At 37.4% G+C, this 21,458-nt stretch overlaps 2 protein-coding genes across 2 annotated transcripts in view; one reads left to right on the top strand and one right to left on the bottom strand.

The window, feature by feature from the left end:
• The first annotated feature begins 123 nt into the window (after window positions 1-123).
• On the top strand, window positions 124-4,629 carry Slu7 (Pre-mRNA-splicing factor Slu7). Its single transcript, XM_027369603.2, has 2 exons — window positions 124-266; window positions 2,433-4,629. The coding sequence occupies exon 2, from the start codon at window positions 2,444-2,446 to the stop codon at window positions 4,214-4,216; it is 1,773 nt and encodes a 590-aa protein (XP_027225404.1). The 5' UTR covers window positions 124-266; window positions 2,433-2,443; the 3' UTR covers window positions 4,217-4,629.
• An 8,241-nt stretch (window positions 4,630-12,870) lies between these two features.
• LOC113803750 (BTB/POZ domain-containing adapter for CUL3-mediated RhoA degradation protein 3) overlaps window positions 12,871-21,458 on the bottom strand; it is a 17,020-nt gene continuing 8,432 nt past the window's right edge. Inside the window, exons 4-7 of the mRNA XM_070121019.1 lie at window positions 21,452-21,458; window positions 18,743-18,966; window positions 18,424-18,622; window positions 12,871-14,441 (exon numbers count right to left, since the gene is read on the bottom strand). The exon at window positions 21,452-21,458 is cut by the window's right edge and continues 94 nt beyond it. Of these exons, the coding sequence (XP_069977120.1) occupies window positions 14,220-14,441; window positions 18,424-18,622; window positions 18,743-18,966; window positions 21,452-21,458 (652 nt within the window). The 3' untranslated portion in view covers window positions 12,871-14,219. The remainder of the gene's footprint in view (window positions 14,442-18,423; window positions 18,623-18,742; window positions 18,967-21,451) is intronic.

Below are 21,458 nucleotides of genomic sequence, written 5' to 3'. Positions count from 1 at the left end.
TTGGCTTCCAGCTTGTATGACATGAACTGAGACAACTCGTAAAATGTAATGGATGATCTGGAGTAATACGTGTCCCTTCGTGTTCTCTCCGAGATAAATCCGGGTAAATCCACGAACGCCTTCATGCGAATCACGAACGCATCCAAATTCAGGTTATGCGAACGATCAACTATAATAATCTCGTATCATAACATCGCCATAGCCATTTAATTGCTGAGGTTTCTATGTCGTGAAGGAGTTTTTTTTCCCTTTTGGGAGTGTTTACAGTAAGTTTAAATTGTTACTGAAATATATAAGATGTGGAATACGTATGAAAACCTGTTATTGCCCTCCTGCATCTTGTTGAAATCTAGATATATGAATATGTAAACAAGGGCTTTACGTTTGGTAATTGTAGAAGCAATGGATTTTTTTCCCACTCACTTTTTTCTTCAGTCCCCTGCAGTTTTAGGAGAAAAGTGGAGAATGGGGATTCTTTTGGGAGACAAAAAGAGTTTTGATTTCATTCTTTCAATTATCAACGCTGTGATATACGTGAATCCCTTGTTATTTTCCTTCTCAAATTATATAAACGAAAGTATTGGTCATGTTCACAAAGTGACTGCACCCCTTAGAGATTGTCTTTATTACTCCAGCCATTCCTGGGAAATCCACAAACATTGCTGTATGATCCAAATCGTTCCTAATCATGATGCTTTCGCCCCAGACCCTCATCTGATTGCTGTATATCCCTATTGGGGCTTCACCAGTAGACCCCTAACTGATTGCCATGGATTTACTTACACAACAAATTTTCTTCATTTCTGTACAACAAATTGAGTGAATATTCATACTTACCTTACTTTCAGTAATTCTATGACCAATAACAACTTAATTTACTAGTACTAGTTATTAAAAATATATTGTCATTTCCACAAAAATTTCACACACTTTACAGTTACCCAGTTCAAATAGTAAAATTTTGTGCTTAAACTTTCCACCCACCAACAGGTTGGGTGCATTTTTCCTGAAAGATAATTATGGAGTGGATTTGAATCCTTCTTGGACATTTGTTTCACCTATTATGTGTGACTTGCATATAATAAAGGAGACTACAGCCATACTTAAAGCTTTACAACAGTGTTTCCTTCAAACACTAATATTGAGATAATATTCTTATTGATCAGATGTTGACACCTGACCCCAGTGGATTAATGCCACTTTGGTATTATTATGTGAAAAAGATTAGTTATGACTCAGAATATCTCAGGTTTAGTACTTTCTTTTTCAGTATAGCATTGTTCTATTTCAGATTTCTTATGTATATCATATATATATATATATATATATATATATATATATATATATATATATATATATATATATATATATATATATATATATATATAAATATGTATATATGTATATATGTATATATGTATATATGTATGTATATATGTATATATGTATATATGTATTTATGTATATATGTATATATGTATATATGTATATATGTATATATGTACATATGTACATATGTACATATGTACATATGTATATATGTATATATGTATATATGTATATATGTATATATGTATATATAGATAGATAGATAGATAGATAGATAGATAGATAGATAGATAGATAGATAGATATGATGTTCATGGGATTACACATTTGCTTTACTTTAGGTGCATACATAATTGGCATACATGATATTGTATAAAAATTATTTTGAGAAAAATTCTGTAGTATTATATTTTCTTTTATATACAGTACTATAAAAATCTAGAATGTTGCCAAGGGTAGCATATGACAGAATTGTCAAACATGTCTTTTACAATTTGATAATTATGACAGCATATGCAGTAAATGTGGTGGTGGTGGTGGGGGGGATGCGTGTGTGTGCATACATGCATGTATGTATGTGCATATGTGCAGACATGTATGCAAGCACGTATGTGTTGTATTGATTTGTAATACATTAGCCCTTTAATCTTAATCAGTGAAGGTTTTTAATACCTGAACCTTTACTAACTTTACTAATAAAACAAAATGTTAGAGAGATTTATGAAAACTGAAATGATCATATATATGGAAATGCAGAAGGTATTCATCTTAGTTATTAACAATAGAAAAAATTTAACTGCAGAATGTGAACTAAAATACATGGAATAAAACATACTGTTTTTTTTTTTTTTGAGAAGCATTTTTCATGTTAAAGGTAACTAGTAATAGAAAAGGGTCGATATCCTTGATGGCTATTCAGAGGAAATAACAAGTTATTATTTTATTGTTTTTGTTTTTATTAATTTCATGTAGAAATTTCTAATGCAGTGATATGATAGGAAAATTGTTTCTGGAATATCACAGATTGAATGTTATCATTACTTTTATTCTATTTATATATATATTTTTTTTTTCTTTCTTTCTTTCTTTTTTTTTCTTTTCAGATTCCCTCAAGATGAGTGCTCCAAGCATACCTCTCTCCAGCATCCTGAAATCCAAGCATGAAGAAGTAGAAGGAGATGAGCCAAAGAAAAAAACACGCGAGGAGTGGAAGAAAGCAAAAGAATTAGAAGAGGCTCGAAAGGCAGGTACTGTTCCAGCTGCTGTAGATGAAGAAGGAAAGGACATCAACCCTCATATTCCCCAGTACATTTCCACTGCTCCTTGGTATTTTGGTTCTGGCGGTCCAACCTTAAAACATCAACGGCCTCAACCAGAAAAACAGAGTTCTTTTAACCACCTCAATGAGCATTATGCTAGGGGCCAGAAAGGAAGTGTTGCCACACGTTATCGTAAAGGTGCATGTGAAAATTGTGGGGGTTTGGGTCACAAAAAGAAGGATTGTGTTGAAAGACCACGAAAAGTTGGTGCAAAATTCAATGCCCGCAACATTGCTGCAGATGATGTATTACTTCCAACTCTTAAGCTGGACTTTGATGGGAAAAGAGATCGATGGAATGGTTTCAATCCAGCAGACTATGCTGCTGTTGTTGAAGAGCATCAGAAAGTTGAAGAATACAAGAGACAGTTGAAAGCTAAGAAGTTAAAGGACGGTGAGGAGATGAGCGATGATGAGCCTGATGATGATGATGAAGATGAGGACAAGTATGCTGAAAGTGTTGACATGCCAGGTACAAAAGTGGACAGCAAACAGAGAATTACAGTGCGTAATTTGCGTATCCGTGAAGACACTGCCAAGTACTTGAGGAATCTTGATCCCAATTCAGCATATTATGATCCCAAAACAAGATCTATGAGGGACAACCCATATCGAGGAACAGGAAGAAAGGATGATGAAGTTGATTTTGCAGGAGAAAATTTTGTCAGGTTTACAGGTGATACTGTAAACCAAGCTAAAGCCCAGCTCTTTGCATGGGATGCTTATGAAAAAGGTGTGGATGTTAGTCTTCAGGCAGAACCAACAAAGCTTGAGTTACTAAAGAAGCAATTTATTGATAAGAAGGATGAATTCAAAAAGAAAGTTTCAGATGACCTTCTGGAAAAGTATGGAGGGAAAGAACATCTTGATGTTCCACCCACTGAATTGCTGTTGTCTCAGACAGAAAATTATGTTGAGTATTCCCGTCATGGTAAAATTATCAAAGGTGCAGAAAAGCAAGTTGTAAGATCCAAGTATGATGAAGATGTATACCCAAGGAACCACACAAGTGTTTGGGGTAGTTATTGGCGTGATGGAGTATGGGGTTACCGTTGCTGCCACTCATTCATCAAAAATTCTTACTGCACCGGAGAGGCTGGAAAACAGTCAAATACAGAAGTCCTCTTACCTGCTGCCTCTACATCAGCTGAACCAGAAACAGCAGAGGAAAAAGAGGAGAAAACTCTGCTTGAATTACATCAAGAGAAAATAGACAAGAAAAAGAAAAAGAAAAGGAAAAGGAAGAGCAAGAAAAAGAAAAGGAAGCATGATAGTAGCAGCAGCAGTAGCAGCAGCAGCAGCAGCAGCAGTAGTAGCAGTAGCGATTCAAGCAGTGAGTCTGAGAGTGAAGAACAGAAGGAAGAAAAGCGTAGGAAGAAGCTGCGTGAGGCTTTGATCCGAGCTAAGATGGAAGAAGATGAAGCTGCAAATATGATGAAAATGGATGAGCGCATGAGAAAGTACAATTCAATGTATAATGCTAAGGCACCAACAGAAGAAGAGATAGAAGCTTACCAGTTAAGAAGACAAAGAGAGGATGACCCAATGGCAGCATTTTTAGGCAAATAAACTGAATTGCAGGTGTGTCGTCACTCAGTGCTGCCCTTGTGTAATTTCTTTCTTTGATGTGCACATTGTGGGAGGGATTGGGAAATACTGTATATAAAACAAAGAATACATATTTGTTAAGAGAACTTAGAGTAAAATTGTGTTATATCTCATTAATGTGCAGATTTTACCAGTTCAGTTTGTGATCTTACTCCATACACATCCTGTATACTGTGACAAAGGAACTTTTTTGCATATTTTCATGATAACTATTTAATTTAGAATAGAGTGGTAGTTCCTTTGGGAGATGTCAATAATACATTGATTGTCCAAAATTATCAAGTAATTAGTTCTAATAGTTTTTATTATATCACGTATAATATTAGCACCTGTATGTTTCATGTTTTTTTTTTTAAGTACAAATAAGTAGATGATGATGCATTTTTATTAATCCTAAAAGCATTATTTAGTTTAGATAAAGCCTCTAAGATTTTTACCAAAAGATCCAGAAGAGTCAAGTAATAAGTGCTGAAACATTAGAAAACTAGGTATTGACAAAATAATTTTCAGCTATGAAAGGATGTCATATATAAATAGTAATAATACTTACACCATAAATATCCTTTTGGAATCCCACTCTCTTTCCTATGACAGTGTTTCCTCACCCTTCTTTACCCTTTTCAGTACCATTCTATACTAAAATGCTATATGACTTTTGAAGTGCAGGACGTTGATCATCAACTCGCCTTCCACCTTTACCCTTTTTACTACTAAGTGTTCTTAGTGCTATATGCTATTTGCTTTGAAACCATTAACGATTATATTTCTAAACCAAAATTTATAAAATACTGTGCAGAAATTATTTACATATGAAAAAATATGTGTAGATCATCACCTGAATAGAATAAAAAAAGGATAATTTCTACTACTGTCAGAAAATAGTGGTAGAAGTTGAAAAGCGACAGATGGCATGGATGGCCTTCCTTTGACTTAATGCAGGCAAAGGCAAAGATACAAAAGTGAAATACATAATAAAGCACTTTACATGTGTTTACATTTTCCCTTATCGATAAAGACACTTACACTTTATGCATAGAACTAGGATCCTCCTGTACCATTCTAATTGATAATTACCCCATCCTTTTAAAAGAAAAAAAGTGGCCAAATCAGGTCATGCCTTTTCGCACATCAAAATATTTATTCTTTTTATTGAAAATTTTCTGCGATATCAACATCTAAGGTCATATGGGGCATATACGAAATATAGCAATAGGGCGAGGCATGGGGGGCAAAGCCACCAGGCAAGAAAAGGTCATACAGCATTATGACAAATTATTGTGGCAAAAAGGTAAAAAGTGAATTAACAATTAGGACAAAATGTGTTACATAAAGGCTGTAGAGAGCATTGTAGGTAAATATGGTGGTGAAAATGGTAAAGTGAAAAAAGCAGAGGATGAAAGCTGTTCAGGACTGACACAAAGCCAGCCTTTTATCCTTTCAATACAGCTCTCACACTTTAGGATATGAATAGAAGAAGGGGATGAAGAAGAGAAGGAAAAAGAAAGGTGAAGAAGAAAAGACCATGCAGAGTTAGCTGAGGTCCAAGGCAGGGGTGATCCCCTACTGTGGTCCTCAGTCCTAGTCTCCTAAGCTCCCCACAACAGCAAATACTGAACAAGCAAAATATGATTATAATCATTCACTGTAATTTATTGCAGTGTCCTACCCCTTACGAGTGAGGGGATCATATTATCTTTGCATACTGTTTTTTCAGTTTAAATATGCATTTTTTTTATTACATTTTAAAATGGCATTACACAAGTAAACTTGTAATGGCAAGTATTATAGTGCTATGGCAGTGTCTGAAGGACAGATGTGTATGCATTTCTTGCATCCACTTTTCTCTGCAAGTATTGAGGTTTCACGTAGAATCAGTAATGAAATAAACACCATATAAAAGATTAAAGGTGCTCTTCCCCTCATTAAATCTAATAAGAAAAATGCCCACCAATGTATAAAGTTTTGCAACCTTCATAAGTAGTGTGTCATGAATTTCATATAGCTAGTAATCATGTTATATGAGAATTTGTGTTATTATGGAGAATTTAATTTTCTGGTTGTCATCATGGGAAGGGCTTAGGAGACAGAGACTGAAGCTCAATGTGTGGGATCACCCTTGCCTTGGACCTCCTTTCTTTTTCCTTCTCTTCTTCATCCCCTTCTTCTGTCTACATCCTGAAGTGTGAGAGCCATGCTGAAAGGGTAAAAGGCTGGCTTTGTCAGTCCTGAACTGCCATTGTACTCTGCTATTTCATCTTTACTTTTTTCACTTCTAATCAATAGTGCTCTAGAACTTTTGACATCTAGCATATTTTGTCCTAGCTGTTAACTCATTTTAAACTTTTTTGCCACAATGCTTTATCATAATGTATGACCTTTCATTACCTGGAGGCTTTGCCCTTAATGTTAAATGTTAAATGTTTGAAACAAATAAATGTGCTAGACATCTAAGGTCATGTAACACTATGGTAAAGTATTGTGTCAAAAAGGGTAAAGAGGAATTAATGATAAGGATAAAATGTCTTAGATGTCAAAGATTATAGAGCATTATAGGATAGTATGCCACCTCTGCCACCCCCACCGACGCTGCCCCATGACCTGTTGAGGGGTGTGGTCATCCCTCTCTGGAAGGGGAAGGGGGACCGTTGGGACTGCAGCAATCACCGAGGCATTACACTGCTCAGTGTACCAGGCAAGGTTCTCGCCCACATCCTTCTGAGACGTATCAGAGACCATCTACTGAGGCACCAGAGACTGGAGCAATCCGGATTCACTCCTGGTAAGTCCACAATAGACCGTATCCTCGCGCTTCGAGTCATTGTAGAGCGCCGTCGTGAGTTCGGGCGTGGGCTGCTTGCAGCCTACATCGACCTCAAGAAGGTGTTCGATACGGTGCATCGGGAGTCTCTTTGGGAGATCCTGAGGCTGAGAGGAATACCAACAAGGATTATTGGACTAATAGCAAGCCTGTATACTGGTACTGAAAGTGCTGTAAAGTGTGGTGGGGGCCTGTCGAGCTTCTTTCCTGTTAGTTCAGGAGTGAGGCAAGGCTGTGTCCTTGCACCAACTCTTTTCAACACTTGCATGGACTGGATACTGGGCAGAGCTACTGTTCAAAGTCATTGTGGGGCAACGCTGGGCAATATCAAGGTTACAGACCTTGACTTTGCTGATGACGTTGCCATTCTATCTGAGTCTTTGGATACCCTAGTGGCGGCTCTCGATGCATTTAGCAATGAAGCGAAGCCCCTGGGTCTAGAGGTCTCCTGGACCAAGACCAAGGTCCAGGAATTTGGGGACTTGATAGGAGAACCTGTTCAGTCGGTACGTGCTTGCGGCGAGGACATTGAAGTCACAGAGAGCTTTACATACCTTGGTAGTGTAGTTCATAACTCTGGGCTGTCAGACCATGAAGTCAGCTGACGGATTGGCCTGGCAGCAGGGGTCATGAACTCTCTCAACAAGAGTATTTGGAGATTTCGGTACCTGTGCAGAAGGACCAAGCTTCGGGTTTTCAAGGCCCTGATAATGCCAGTTTTGCTATACAGTAGCGAAACCTGGACATTGTCCTGTGCCTTGGAGGCTTGTCTTGAAGCCTTTTGCAATAGGTCCTTGCGCCAGATCATGGGGTACTGTTGGCGGGACCATGTGTCCAACCAACGGTTGCACCGTGAGACTGGCACAAGGCCTGTTATCTGCACAATCCGTGATCGCCAACTCAGGCTATACGGCCACCTGGCTCGCTTTCCCCAGGATGATCCTGCCCATCAGGTCGTCTCTATTCGAGACAACCCTGGGTGGAGGAGGCCTGTGGGACGACCGAGGAAGTCATGGCTTGGGCAGATCGACCAAACCTGCCGTGAAGAACTAGAGATGGGCCGAGTCCCTGCCTGGCATCTAGCCATGAGGGATCCTCGTAGGTGGAAGCGAAGGGTGGATGCGGCTATGCGCCCCCGTCGGCATCAGCCCCCATGATGATGATGATGATAGGATAGTATGGTGGTGAAAAATGAAAAGAGGGAAGCAAGTGAAGTAGAGCAGAGATTAGTGGAAAGGGGAGGGTTAAAGGGGTAGGGCAATTGAGTGAATTGCAGTGTATCTGTCACTGGGGAAGGAATAGGAACAATGTTCAAGGAAAACAGAGATGGCTGTTGGAAAAGTAGGAGAAGGGAGGGGGGAGTGTTAGATGTGATGTCAAAGATTAGAGAGCGATATAGGATAGTATGGTAGTGCAAAGGGAAAAGGAAGCAAATGAAGTAGAGCAGAGATTAGTAAAATGGGAAGGGTTAAAGAAGTAGAGTGAATTGCAATGTATCTGACTGGGGAAGGAATAGGGACATAGTTCAAGAAAAATAGAGGTGGCTGTCAGAGAAGTAGGAGAAGAATCTGGGGGATGAGAAAGGGGACTGGGGAAGATGGTGAAATATCAGGAAGACAGTCTGGAGGAGAGGGGTCTGGAGAAGGACACTGTTGTGACAGAAGGGTTTCCTGTGATCATTCAGGTGGGAGCAGTAGAGAGGATGGGGTATGTTTGGGGGAACTTGAGAATGAGGAAGATGGATATTGGCAAATACTTTAAATGTAGGAGTAGGAACAGAGGGATTGGAGGGTGGATGATTGAGCAGAATGTTCCCTTGGGTCATCTTTAGGAACTTTTGGACGTTTTCAAGAGTTTCTGAAGGGGAGTTGGGTGAAGTGGACTGAGAAACAAAGGTTCTCTTGTGAGGAGGAGAAAGGGGGATAGATATCCGAAGAGCTGAAGAAGAGGAAGATGTAGGAGAGGATGTGGAAGGAGAGGGTGGAGTGGAACATATGGGTTGCCTGGTGTGACAAGTAAAGTGAGAAGTAAGTATTGGGGAAGTGGTAAAGATTGGAGTATCTGGATTTAGACTTGGAAAAGGAATTTGACTGGGGGATTAGGCAAGTAGAATTAGATGATTCAGGGTATAGGGAAGAGATACTGGGGGAGATAAAGAAATATCTTGAGAAGATGGGGAGGGGAGAGCAGAGTGAAGTTGAAAGAGAAAACCTCGATATCATGCTTCCTGTCTGGCCTCATGTAGAGTGAGGCCTAGTTTGAATCTAAGGATTGCTCTCTCACATTCAACCTTATAGGCAGGGCAGCTGTTATAAAATATATTATGGGAGTCTTCACAGTTGGCACATGTACGTGACTGAGCAGGGCAATTTGAACGGTCATAACCAGGTTGGGCACATAGAGGGCAGTGGACTGTGGAGCAACAGTGTTTGGCTGGATGGCCAAAATGGCAACACTTCTGACACTGACAAGGAAGTGGTTGATATGGTCAAACATGGTAGGACAATCCGCCAATATAAATTTCATGGGGAAGGTTATGTCTACGGAAGCTAATCTTGGCAATATTAACATGGGACTTACAACGGCCTCTGGAAGGAATATTGTAGCATTGTACTGCCACTGCATCATAATCAGCAAGGCAGGCAAGTTGGTCATTTTCATAGTCTGACCAGCTCTTGTTATAGATAGGACAAGCATTTGGAGAGATAGAAAGTTTCAGTACAATTATTAAGAGAAGGGTGAGGTTCAGCAGGAATGGGTTTGCCAGTGAGGTCAGTTTGGGTAGATAGTGGATGAGCTTGGGATTCAGATGTAACTGTGACAAGGCGTGAATGACTGGAGCAACTGTGAAAGGTAACTTTGCCAAGAGGGTATTCTCAAAGTAGGGGGTTGTGGGGGGAATCACAAAGAATCAATCCCACTTGGCTAGGCCAAAGAGAATACTCAAAAGGTTTGCAGAAGTAGAGGCAGTAGTACGAGGAAAAGAGGAAGATAGGTTGGTGTGGAGTGGAGTAGTTCTGTGGGGGGAGAGCAATAAGGATGAAGAGTAGCAATAAGGGAAGAGGGGGTAGACATGAAGAAAATTGCAATTGGAGATGGAGAAGAGAATGTAGGGAGAAGGGAAGGTTGAGTAATAACCTGGGTGGGTGGTTTGGAATGGATAGAGTTGTCAGTAAACATCAAGGAGGGGGTATTAGTATCAGTGGTTTGAGCAGAGGTCAAAGGAGGGGCAGGGGTCGGAAAACCATTAAAACACATTCAGATAGCCTAATTGATGATGGGGCAAGCCTTAATGCCCCTATCAAGGGTAAAGAATCTTCATTATTGGACATGGTGAGCCTGAATAAAATGGGGAAAAGAAACAGTCCATCCCTCAGGGTCCCCATAAGGGGTAAGGGCTTGGCAATTAAACAAGGGAATACCGTGCTCAAGGCTCCCGGAGGCTGTTCATGACTAACACAAAGCCAGCCTTTCATCCTTTCAGCAGGGCTCTCACACCTTAGGAATGGGTCAGATGAAGGGAATGAAGAAGATACAAAAGAAGAAAGGGGGAGAAGAAAAGATCAAGCAAAATTAGTTGAGACAAAGACTGAGGCCCAAGGTAGGAGTGATCCCCTACATTAGGCCTGTCTCTGTCTCCTTAGCCCCTCCACCACAATTAGCACCAATCACTTTAGATGTTGATGCAGCAGAAAATCTTCAGTTATTGAAATAAATACATACTATTGCTTTGGCAGCAAGGCAACCAATCCTTTTTTTTTTTATTAATTTACGAATCCCAACTTATTTTTACATTTCTTCATTCACAAAACATTAAATATTTTCATACACAACTATAATCTAAAGATGGCATGCTTAACTGCCTGTAGAAAATAATACTTTTGAGTATTCTGTAGCGCATAAAAACTTTTGCTGTCTTGCCATATTTTGCCTCTTAAATTCAACCTATCTCAGACCATTTTACACACTGTGACCTATGCCTGAAAGGTATGAAAAACTCATCATTATATTTCTAGTTTGCAGTTATGAAAAAAGATTAAATAACTCATGAAAAATTTAATGTAATTTTTACTTGAATTCACTGTGGTGGCAAAAACTCAATGTTATCTAGGCCAGTAAATCTTCAGTTATGTGATGCTCCAATAAGGTAGGCCTTAAACTATGTACCTTTTGAGGTATGCCATTGGCCAGAACAGAGATAAAGAGATTACAAATTTTATGGTTATATAAAAGTTGTACTGTAGATACAACAAAAATATGATTACCTCCAGTAAAAGTTAGTTTGTCCAGTGATAGGAGTGAAGTGGTAGTAGACTTAAAAACCCAAGGTATTTTGTATAGGCACCAGAAGATCTGATGAGTTATTTTAGGCATTTTTATATCAGGATTAAGCACAAAAATCCTGTATTGCTGACGCAATAAATCTCAGCTGTGTTGAGGTCTGACACCTTAAGGGAGGAGTGGGGTTGGGCATGAATAGACTTTCCAGTGAGGTCAACCAGGGTAGATAGTGCATGGGCTAGGAACTCGGATGTAACTGTAACAAGGCGGGAACAATCGGAACTGCGGATGCAAGCTAAATTAGGCCTGAAGGGGGAATCACAAGAATCGATCCCACTTGACTGGCTAAATATAGGACTCGAAAGGTTTGTAGAGGGGAGAGGACAGAAGGAAGAAGGAGTGGTTTGGACTGAGGTAGTGCTGTGAGGGAGAGGGTAATAAGGCTGAAGAGTTGTAATAAGGGAAGAGGATGTAGGAAATGGAGATGATTGTGTAAATGGGGTTAAGGAAGGGACGTCTTTTGGAGGTTGAATTATAACTTAGGTAATGCTTCGGGATGGGCTAAGTTGACAGCATGTATTGACAAGGGGGTGTATTAGGAATGGTTGTAGCTGTGATCAAAGGAGAAAGGACGAGAGGAGTTAGATTCAGGGAGACTAGCTGATACAGGGGCAAGCCTCAGTGCCCCTAATAAGTGTACAAAATCTTCATTACTGGCCATGGTAAGCTTGTAATAAGTGGGGAAGATAAGAGGTCCACCCCTCAGGGTTCCCATGAGGGGTTTAGACTAGACAGTTAACCAAGAGAATACCATACCCCGGGTTCCTGAGGATGTTCATGACTGGCACAAAGTTAGCCTTTTATCCTTTAAACACGACTCTCACACCTTAGGAATTGGACAGGAGGAGGAGTTGGGGAAGATAAGGAAAATGAAAGAAGAAAAGACCATGCAAAATTGAGGCAAGGGTTGTGGTCCAAGGTAGGATTGATCTCCTATGGTCCCCCAACAACAACAATGGGCAAGAGATTGTGAGGGGAGGACTGGTTATGGCAAGCCTGGAGTACAGTAGGGAGAGAAATGGTCCAACCTCAGGGTCTCATTCAGGGGTAAGGGCTTGACAACTAAAAAGAGGAATACCATGCCCAGAGCTCCCCCAGGCTGTTCATGAGTGGCACAAGGTTAGCCTTTCATACTTTCAATATAGCACTCACACCTTGGGAAGCGGATAGTATAAGGGGTAGAAGAGAGGGAGAAGGAAAGGGGAAGAAGAGAAGACCATGTAAAATTAGATGAGTCAAAGGCCAAGGCCCAAAGAATAGGTGATCCCCAGTATTGGGCCTTATTTCAATCTCCTAATCCCCCCACAGTAACAACAGGCATAGGATTGGAGGGAGCCTATGGTAGGAGAGATCTTCAATGCTAAGCCTTAGTCTTCATCTCCTAAGCCCCCCCCCCCTCCCACAACAACAGCAGTCAAGGAATTGGTTGGGAGATATGGAAATAAAAATGTCTATAAACTGTAAATAGTTTTATTGATATCACATCATATAAAAAGATAACTCAGGACTAGCCTTACAAACCAAACATGCTACATGGATACAGGTTTCAGTGCAAAAAGCAGCCACTGCATTAATTAAGATATATGGCAGCAAATGGTATTATTGTTTTCCAAAATAACAATGAAAACTTTGGCATTATGGACACCCTCCCCCCTAGTAAGTATGTAGATGTTTGTGATATACCTTGGTTGGCAGATCCTTTTTTAAAAAGTTAAATTGCAGAAATGTTCATAAAAAATAATAACCATAATAAAAAATAATTAGTAAAAGCAGAATACTTTTTAGATGATTTCATGCTATATATTACACTAACAAAATTTTTATCAAAATAACTTTAAGGAAGACATTTCTACTAATATATCTAAAAAAAATTAACTCCTTGGTCAAAAAATAAAAAAAATGCAGGTACATGCCTTCAAATATTATGACAACATATAGTGATACGTAATGTAATGAGTAGATAACAGGAAAATATGGCCCTTTATAATTATTACGTCTCAAATATGAACATTCCAGGAAATATAGTTTCCCTGATTACAAACATCCTACTCTACATTCATCACAGAAGCGCTTCTTGGAAAAATCTTGGGTTACAATACCAAAACAAGACACATCCCAATATTTCAGTGGAGATGTACAATATAAGAGCCATACATAAGAGCATCCCCTTTCAAATGCAGAGATTCATTTAGCACACAAAATTAGCACTATTGAAAAAAGTACCCACACTGGCAGTGGAATTCCTTAATCATTATTAATCATTATCTTTACAGTTGGTTTATAGAACTATTATGAACAAGTTGTGTTCTATTATATGGCATATTCCTTGAAATTTGTGAAATTATTAGTATCTATATAAAATATATACAATATCAAGAAATTCCTCTCAAGTGGGCCTCAAAAATAATAGGGGACATTGATTAATAAAAATGAATATAACAAATCAATTAAATACAACATTAAACATTTATTTTTCCATTAACTGGCTGTGCTTCCACATTTCAAGCTGAAGTAACCATAAGGTGAAACAATTGTTATGCTTATCCAGGGATATTATGGGCTATTATTGTCGTGATCCCCTTACAGTTACAGTTTTGTCAAATGTTGGCAGCTGTGACTTTGTTGATTTGTTTGAGCAAAACCTCTGGTAACTACGTTAATGTCTGCCCAGAGCTGCTTACCATCATATATGATAAAAATAATAAAAATAATAATAATGATAATAATAATAATAATATAGATAATAAACTTCTTATACTGTAAAAATATCAGAGAATTGAAGTTCTTTTAACTAATTCACCCCTTTTATTTCAACTGATTATTTTTGTTGGATCTCAGCCTCCCTAAGCCTGACTGCGAACAGGCACCTCCTCTCCTATCCTCCTCGTCATCAGATGTGCATACAACTGGTGCTACTGCCCCTCGGGTTGAGGTAGCCTGCATAAGCTCAGCATCTGGTCCTGTGCGATTTTCATAGAGTAACACATTTAACGTCTCTTCATAGATTCTTGCTTCTGGGAACTCAACCTGAAGAAAACAAATATAATTAAGTAAGATAGAATAAAATAATAAAATGAAAAGAAAAGAATGAAAAACAAATATTGCATAAAAAAAAGCCACAACAAATGTATTCAATGTTTTGAAACTTTTCTATTCCATAGATAAATAAGTAAGCTGAAATATTTACAGGGAACCTTTCATAATAGGAATAGTATACTGCAATGGAAAGAAATGAACCTTACACAAAACACACATTTGCATCCCATAATTTTACCATGATAATGACAAATGGTTCAATAAATGCCAATCAAAACGAGAGTATTTCATATATTCTATACCAAACCATATTGTGCAAATGGAATCAGCTGCTAAAGGGAAGAATTAGAAGAACTGGAAAGATAAATTCACCCTTCTCTCTATGCTCTTGTATGCGGCATAAACAAATGTTGGGTAATATGGACACATTTCTCTTAAACTGTCTAACCAGGACCAAACAAGTGACCTGAACAAGCCAATATAGAAAAACCTGGCTGAGGGGTGAGGTGACAAGAGCATGCCGTCATGAGAATTTTGGCAGAAGACATCGGGAATGGGAATGACACATAACCACAAAGGAGAATGATTAACACTCAAGAAGGAGCTTTGGTATTATTTCCATCGATAAATAAGTCTTGAATTTGCTATCTGTAAACCATGACTGAAGGAGTACCAGCTCCAAAGGAGGACACTATTTCCATGCTCGCGATCCTATTTCTGCCTGCTGTGACCAGCGGCACAGGGTGTATTACAGAAAATTTAATATTACAAAAGTTACTTATTGCCATTATTATAGTAGAGTTATGGACTACCTTTAGATATGGAGAAGAAATAAAAGAAAGAAAGAAAGAAAGAAAGAAAGAAAGAAAGAAAAAAAAAAAAGGATTTTGGGCCACACAGGGCATCCAAGCACCCAGATCCAAGGGGCTGAAAAGAGTCTTACCCTTCTCTTTAAATTTGAATATTTTACTCCCTTACGTTTCTTACATACTACTATTGTCCCGAAGCAAAGTGCACTTTATGGTGAAAAATAATCAGCTATAACATCAATGATATGCTAAGAAATTGATAAAAAGATTTTTGAAATTTGGCTTAGATTCCCTAATAACAAAAGCAAAAACTGCAAAAACTAAAAAAATATAAATATATAAATCCTTAATATCAATTTCTGTGTATCTCAATAAGCTCTGAAATGGTACAGCAAAATTTGGAACAAATGAAAACTGTTCAACAAAAGCAGTAAAGATAATTTTCCTTTCTTACTAAAAAGAAGAAAAAGAAAGAAGGAAAAAAAAAAAAAAATGTCCATTAACTTCATTACATTACATGAAGATATGGAAATTGATTCCCAAGATAAAGATAAAAAAGCAAGTGATACACTAAAAGTAGCAAAATGCTAAATTTGGCAACAAGTCTCAGACCACTTTTGTTAGTGTTTTCTTACATGTACTTGTTTATATGTGTATAAACACAAATGTGTACATGTATAAATGTGTACCTATATGTACACATGTAATGTAATTGTGTATATTATGTTTATGTGTGAAGGAGAAGGAGAAGCTAAGTATGATGGATGATTTTCAAATATTCTGGAGGGAAGACGAAGAAGAAGAAGAAAAGAAGAAAAGAAGAAAAGAAAAAGAAGAAGAAGAAGAAGAAGAAGAAGAAGAAGAAGGAGAAGAAGAAGAAGGAGAAGAAGAAGAAGAAGAAGGAGAAGAAGAAGAAGAAGAAGGAGAAGAAGAAGAAGAAGAAGGACAAGAAGAAGAAAAAGGAGAAGGACAAGGAGAAGAAGAAGGACAAGGACAAGGAGAAGAAGAAGAAGAAGAAGAAGAAGGAGACGAAGAAGAAGGAGAAGAAGAAAAAGTAGGAGGAGGAGGAGGAGGAGATGAAGAAGAAGAAGAAGAAGAAGAAGCAGAAGAAAAGAAGAAGAAACCGAAGAAGAAGACGAAGAAGAAGACGAAGAAGAAGAAGAAGGAGAAGAAGAAGAAGGAGAAGAAGAAGAAGGAGAAGAAGAAGAAGGAGAAGAAGAAGAAGGAGAAGAAGAAGAAGGAGAAGAAGAAGAAGGAGAAGAAGAAGAAGAAGAAGAAGAAGAAGGAGAAGAAGAAGAAGGAGAAGAAGAAGAAGGAGAAGAAGAAGAAGGAGAAGAAGAAGAAGGAGAAGAAGAAGAAGAAGAAGAAGAAGAAGAAGAAGAAGGAGAAGGAGAAGAAATAGAAGAAGAAGAAAAAAAAGAAGAAGAAGAAAAAGGAGAAGAAGAAGAAGGAGCAGAAGAAAAAGTAGGAGGAGGAGGAGGAGGAGAAAAGAAGAAGAAGAAGAAGAAGAAGAAGAAGAAGAAGAAGAAGAGAGAAGAAAAAAAAGTCTTAATAATTATATAATAAAATTAGCATCCATAGTAATAGCATTATTTTATTTATTTATTTATTTTTATAAAACTCAAGGAAAGGGGAAATTGGGTAAAGTCACAAGGTCTACTAATTCAGCCTTAGGTGGCTTAGTACTTGTTAAGCCATCTATATCTAAACACATTTTGCAAAATAAAACTTCAGTGAACATTAGATTCCCCTAACACCATTGGGCTAACTACTGTAGAAACTATGCTCATCTTTCTTTCATTGCATGAAGATGCACATATTGGTTCCAGAGTTACAACAAAAAACAGTAAAGTTACCCCTGTGAATGCTAACCTGGAATATGACCTATTCATAAATGCAGTTATTGCTTGTCTTGGACCACCTGTAATAGCATTTTCTTATATGCATAGGCATATGTGCTTACAAATACAGACCTGTCAATCTGGATGTATATGTACACATATAAATTCAGGTATCTGTTTAAAAAATGTACACGCGTACTTGTGTGTGTAAATATGATTGTGTGCACATTTGAGTAAATATGTGTACATGTATGCTTGGATAAGAAGAATCATTCTAAGTCACAAGTGAATCGTGTTACAAAGTAACCCTGAATTGTTCTGCTGTTTGTTGGAAATAACCCTTCAGAAAATGTTGATATTTTGAAATATTAAATTTTTAATAATGTTTTAATTTATGCTCCAGAAAGAGATATACATGTGTAAATAATGTTGAATCAGCACTAGTTCAGCTCAGAATTATCCACTTGCTATACATATGTTTAAGACTGAAACTAGGTATAACCCATTTTGAACCTACCTAAACAAAACCTTATCATCAAGCTTAGGGACAGTCTCCTTAAGGACACAAAACAAACTGCTAAAACAATTTCAACAACCCACTAATAGCTAAGGCAATGGAAATGTTCTATAAAACCTTTTCAGCACAATCTAAAGATTGTAACTAAACTTAATGCAATAGGTGATCTGTTTTTTCCCTTCTCATATCTTGTATTTGGATAGTTTTTATAAATTTCAATTCTCATCTCAAAATTTCTAAGCTTATTATTGTTTCCACTTCAAATGGGTTCATACCTTTCACCAATCTTTGCTTATGTAACATCAGATCACCCTAGCACCCATTTTTCTTTTTAGTTTTTTACATGGTTTTAAAATTCACACTTTAAACTTTTTCTTACATTCCTAATTCTATAGAAATATTAGATGTCTGCTTTCTGAACAAACAAGTCCCTGATATCAGACAAATAATATACAAGCCATAATTTTAAACAAACCTCTTGAAAAATAATTCCAATATTGTTGAAAGCTAATCCTTCCATTGACAAAGAAGCGTTGATCAATAAACACAGCCTCCACTACGGGTCAGCAGGTAGGTTGATCTTTACACAACCCAACTGAAGACTCGTCGGAGATGCCATGTCAAATCTCTCTCTCCTCTTCTTTCTTCTCATTTCCGTTCAACTTTTAACTTTTACATAAATGGGGTAAAATGTATAAAGTCTAAAAGGAAAACTGATACTACTGCTGGAAATACTATCAATATATACAAACCTTTAATTCTTGGCTATGTTTTAACTATACATAAATATAATTTGCAAAACTTACCTTTGTATGTTTCCTATCAGTAGCATATACAATAGATGTACAACACACTTCTGCTACTTTCTTCCCATGTCCATAGAATGCCCAAAGACATATTTCATTAGATCCTATTACATTCTTAATGAATAAAACACGCCGACTGAATCTCAAGGCCAGTCGATCAAAATGCTCAATGTTCTTCAATAGGTTGTCATCTGATGTACTGTAAATGAAAGTCCTTTAATTAAACATATATTCACTGATATGTACCTTGATTATAGCAGAATACAAAATGTCTCACATAGTGGGAATAATTACAAAAACTCAAACAACTGAGCCTTACCTTGTATAAGAGTATTTATTGTTATGTCGATTTACAAGTAATTTAACAACTGGCTTAGTGGTTGACTGTATGAGCATCTGTTCTTCCTTCTGAGATGTAATGAGAGGAACACAACACACAGGATCTTTCACAGGATCTTTCTCAGGTTCTTTCTGCTTCATTGCATCTTCGCATTCAGCAACAAGGTCGCTCATGCAGTAGTATCTTGCCTCTGCTAATAACTCCTGCAAAGAAAGAAAGAAAAAAAAAATCCATTGCAGTTTGTAAAATAAATCTCTTACACAATGAAAATATTCATAGTCAGTTTAATCTACTTCTTCAGCCTTACTTGTACAGTAATCTTGGGAGCAACACCTAGCTTCTCTAGTGATAAGGACTCTTCACTCCAAAACTTATGTAAATCATATATACATACATTCATATATTTTACAAGATGAGCACAAATTCTCATATCTATTTAAGCCTGCATACACACACATGCACAGATATACCTGCATACACACACGTGCACAGATATAAAGTTAATAAATCATACTTTAGCAACATTTTTGTCATTGTAATATGTTGATTATATTGCATTTATGAAAATATTGCACTTGTTATATTATATATTGTATAATGAATACTTATAAAAAATATTCAGAAGCTCCGAGTAAAGTGGTACTATGACCTAACCATCAGTGATCATATATTGCATTATGATTATTGTAATCTTACTACATAAAGTGCAACCTCTGTATCTTATCACCTATTGTGTATTGTTTATTGCAGAACATATAAAGTCATCTTTCCACATCCTATACACCTGGTTAAGCACACTACATTCCAGACTGACCAGTCTTGGGAGTCAAAAACAAGCTCTCACAGTACACAGACATGCATTGCCCAGTTCTCTTATGCTGCCTTGGCATATAACATTCAAATTCGGTGACATCTAACCATGCCATTCTGAAAATTTCACTGATGCCAGATAACTTCTTATCACATCAAGAGCACAGGTCCCAATGGCTGGAATGACATCTCAGGAGCCCTGTTGTGAGCCAGACAATAATCCAAACACAGAATGGTGTGTGCCAACACATCTCAATCTTACCACAGTTTAGTAAAAATTTAACCAATCATGTATGGGTTAACCCACTGGATCCCAGTGCTCAAAATCCAGGCATTATGCTTACTTGAGTAGTAACTTTCCCTAGTGTGTGGTTTGTAGGTTTGGCCCACATGAACACTTGTGTAGGGTATCAGGACTACTTGCCTCCCCATAACAATATTCTCTCTTTTTCTACTTAATCATATTTTGTTATTTTTCAAGGTCTATGTTTGTAATTAAATATGCTGCATCAAGATGGCAACAGACTGTTCTCTTTGCATAGACTCTATATCATCTCTATAGGTAGTCAAAATATCTGTGCAATAACAATAAAAAACATACTTAAATATGATTTTGTATTATTCATCACAGAACATAAAAAAAAAAAAACATTTTTGTATTACTCAATCTTCTGTAACATGAGCAGGAAAGGATTGTGAGCATGAAGTGCTCTTCCACCCTCATTCACAGGTGGAGCTAATGTAAGAGCCCCTTCCTAAATGCTCACGAAGTCTAATCTTCCTCTAAGAGCTTTGAGCACTTATGAGGAGTTATTCTCATCACCTCAGCCTTCTGCCAATTTTTTTATGGCAGCACATTACCGTCACCAACCCCTTAGCAATTTTTTCCATGATGGCATATTCCCATCACCCAGCTTTCAGTCAATTTTTTCATGATGTCACAGTCATATCACCAAGATTCAATGTGTACAACTAAACATTCCTGTTGAGCCACTTCCATGAGTGACATCAATCACTTATCTCTTGGTATGAATAATTTCAAATAAATGAAAGAACCATCAAATTTTTTATGCTATATATGTATCAATAAAGTCACAGTTTGTATACCTGATACAGATAGGCTGCACCATGGCACAAAGTCTATATGCTAGAAGGGCTATAAACTGTGACTGGACTAAGATATAGATAGCATGGTATATATGTTCCCACAAGATGGCTATTTCCAGCATACCATTTCATACATGTTACCCAGAGGCAATGAGTTAAGAAATTACATGAGATCTCCATAGCTCATCTATAGGCATGCCATATCTTGAGTCGGACAAAAGGACCTGTTTTGATGAATCAAAAACAATAAGCATGGACTTAGTGATATCACAAGAATGCTTGACTTCAGTCCTGATATATCATCAAGCACAAGCATTATGCTTGATGATGTCATAAGAATGCTTGACTTCAGTCCTGAGATATCAAGCACAAGCATTATCATAAGTAAACAATCACAATACTACTGTCCTAGTAAAATATTCCAAGTAGATTAGCACCAGTAAAGACAAATATGTGTGGGAAACCAGAAATTATTCTTTATGTATGCTTTAACTTGTTCCAGTTTATAGGTGTGGAAATGTGTAGAGCTTGTATATTCTATCTTTTCAAAAGTTCTTTTAACAAAAGCCATCCTTAAGTCTGGAAATCAGCACAAAAATAATATACGTAAAATAAAATCATCAAACCTGACAAGGTTTTGTTTACGTAAGATTTCATAAACTATTATTCAACACAGTACTACAAGTTCTACAACCTAACTCATGGCCTAACCAGTTTCACAAGATAAACAGTTTATGCTACTCTAAAGTAAATTAAATGAAATATCCTTACCTCTAAC

This window comes from Penaeus vannamei, chromosome 4 (assembly GCF_042767895.1).
Source record: "Penaeus vannamei isolate JL-2024 chromosome 4, ASM4276789v1, whole genome shotgun sequence".
Taxonomy (NCBI): Eukaryota; Metazoa; Arthropoda; class Malacostraca; order Decapoda; family Penaeidae; genus Penaeus; species Penaeus vannamei.
Note: the sequence above shows the minus strand (reverse complement) of the source record. Positions and strands in the feature narration are given on the sequence as shown.

Bases quoted from the DNA above. Each gene is read 5' to 3' on its own strand.
- Slu7 (XM_027369603.2), top strand. From the start codon at position 2,444: ATGAGTGCTCCAAGCATACCTCTCTCCAGCATCCTGAAATCCAAGCAT.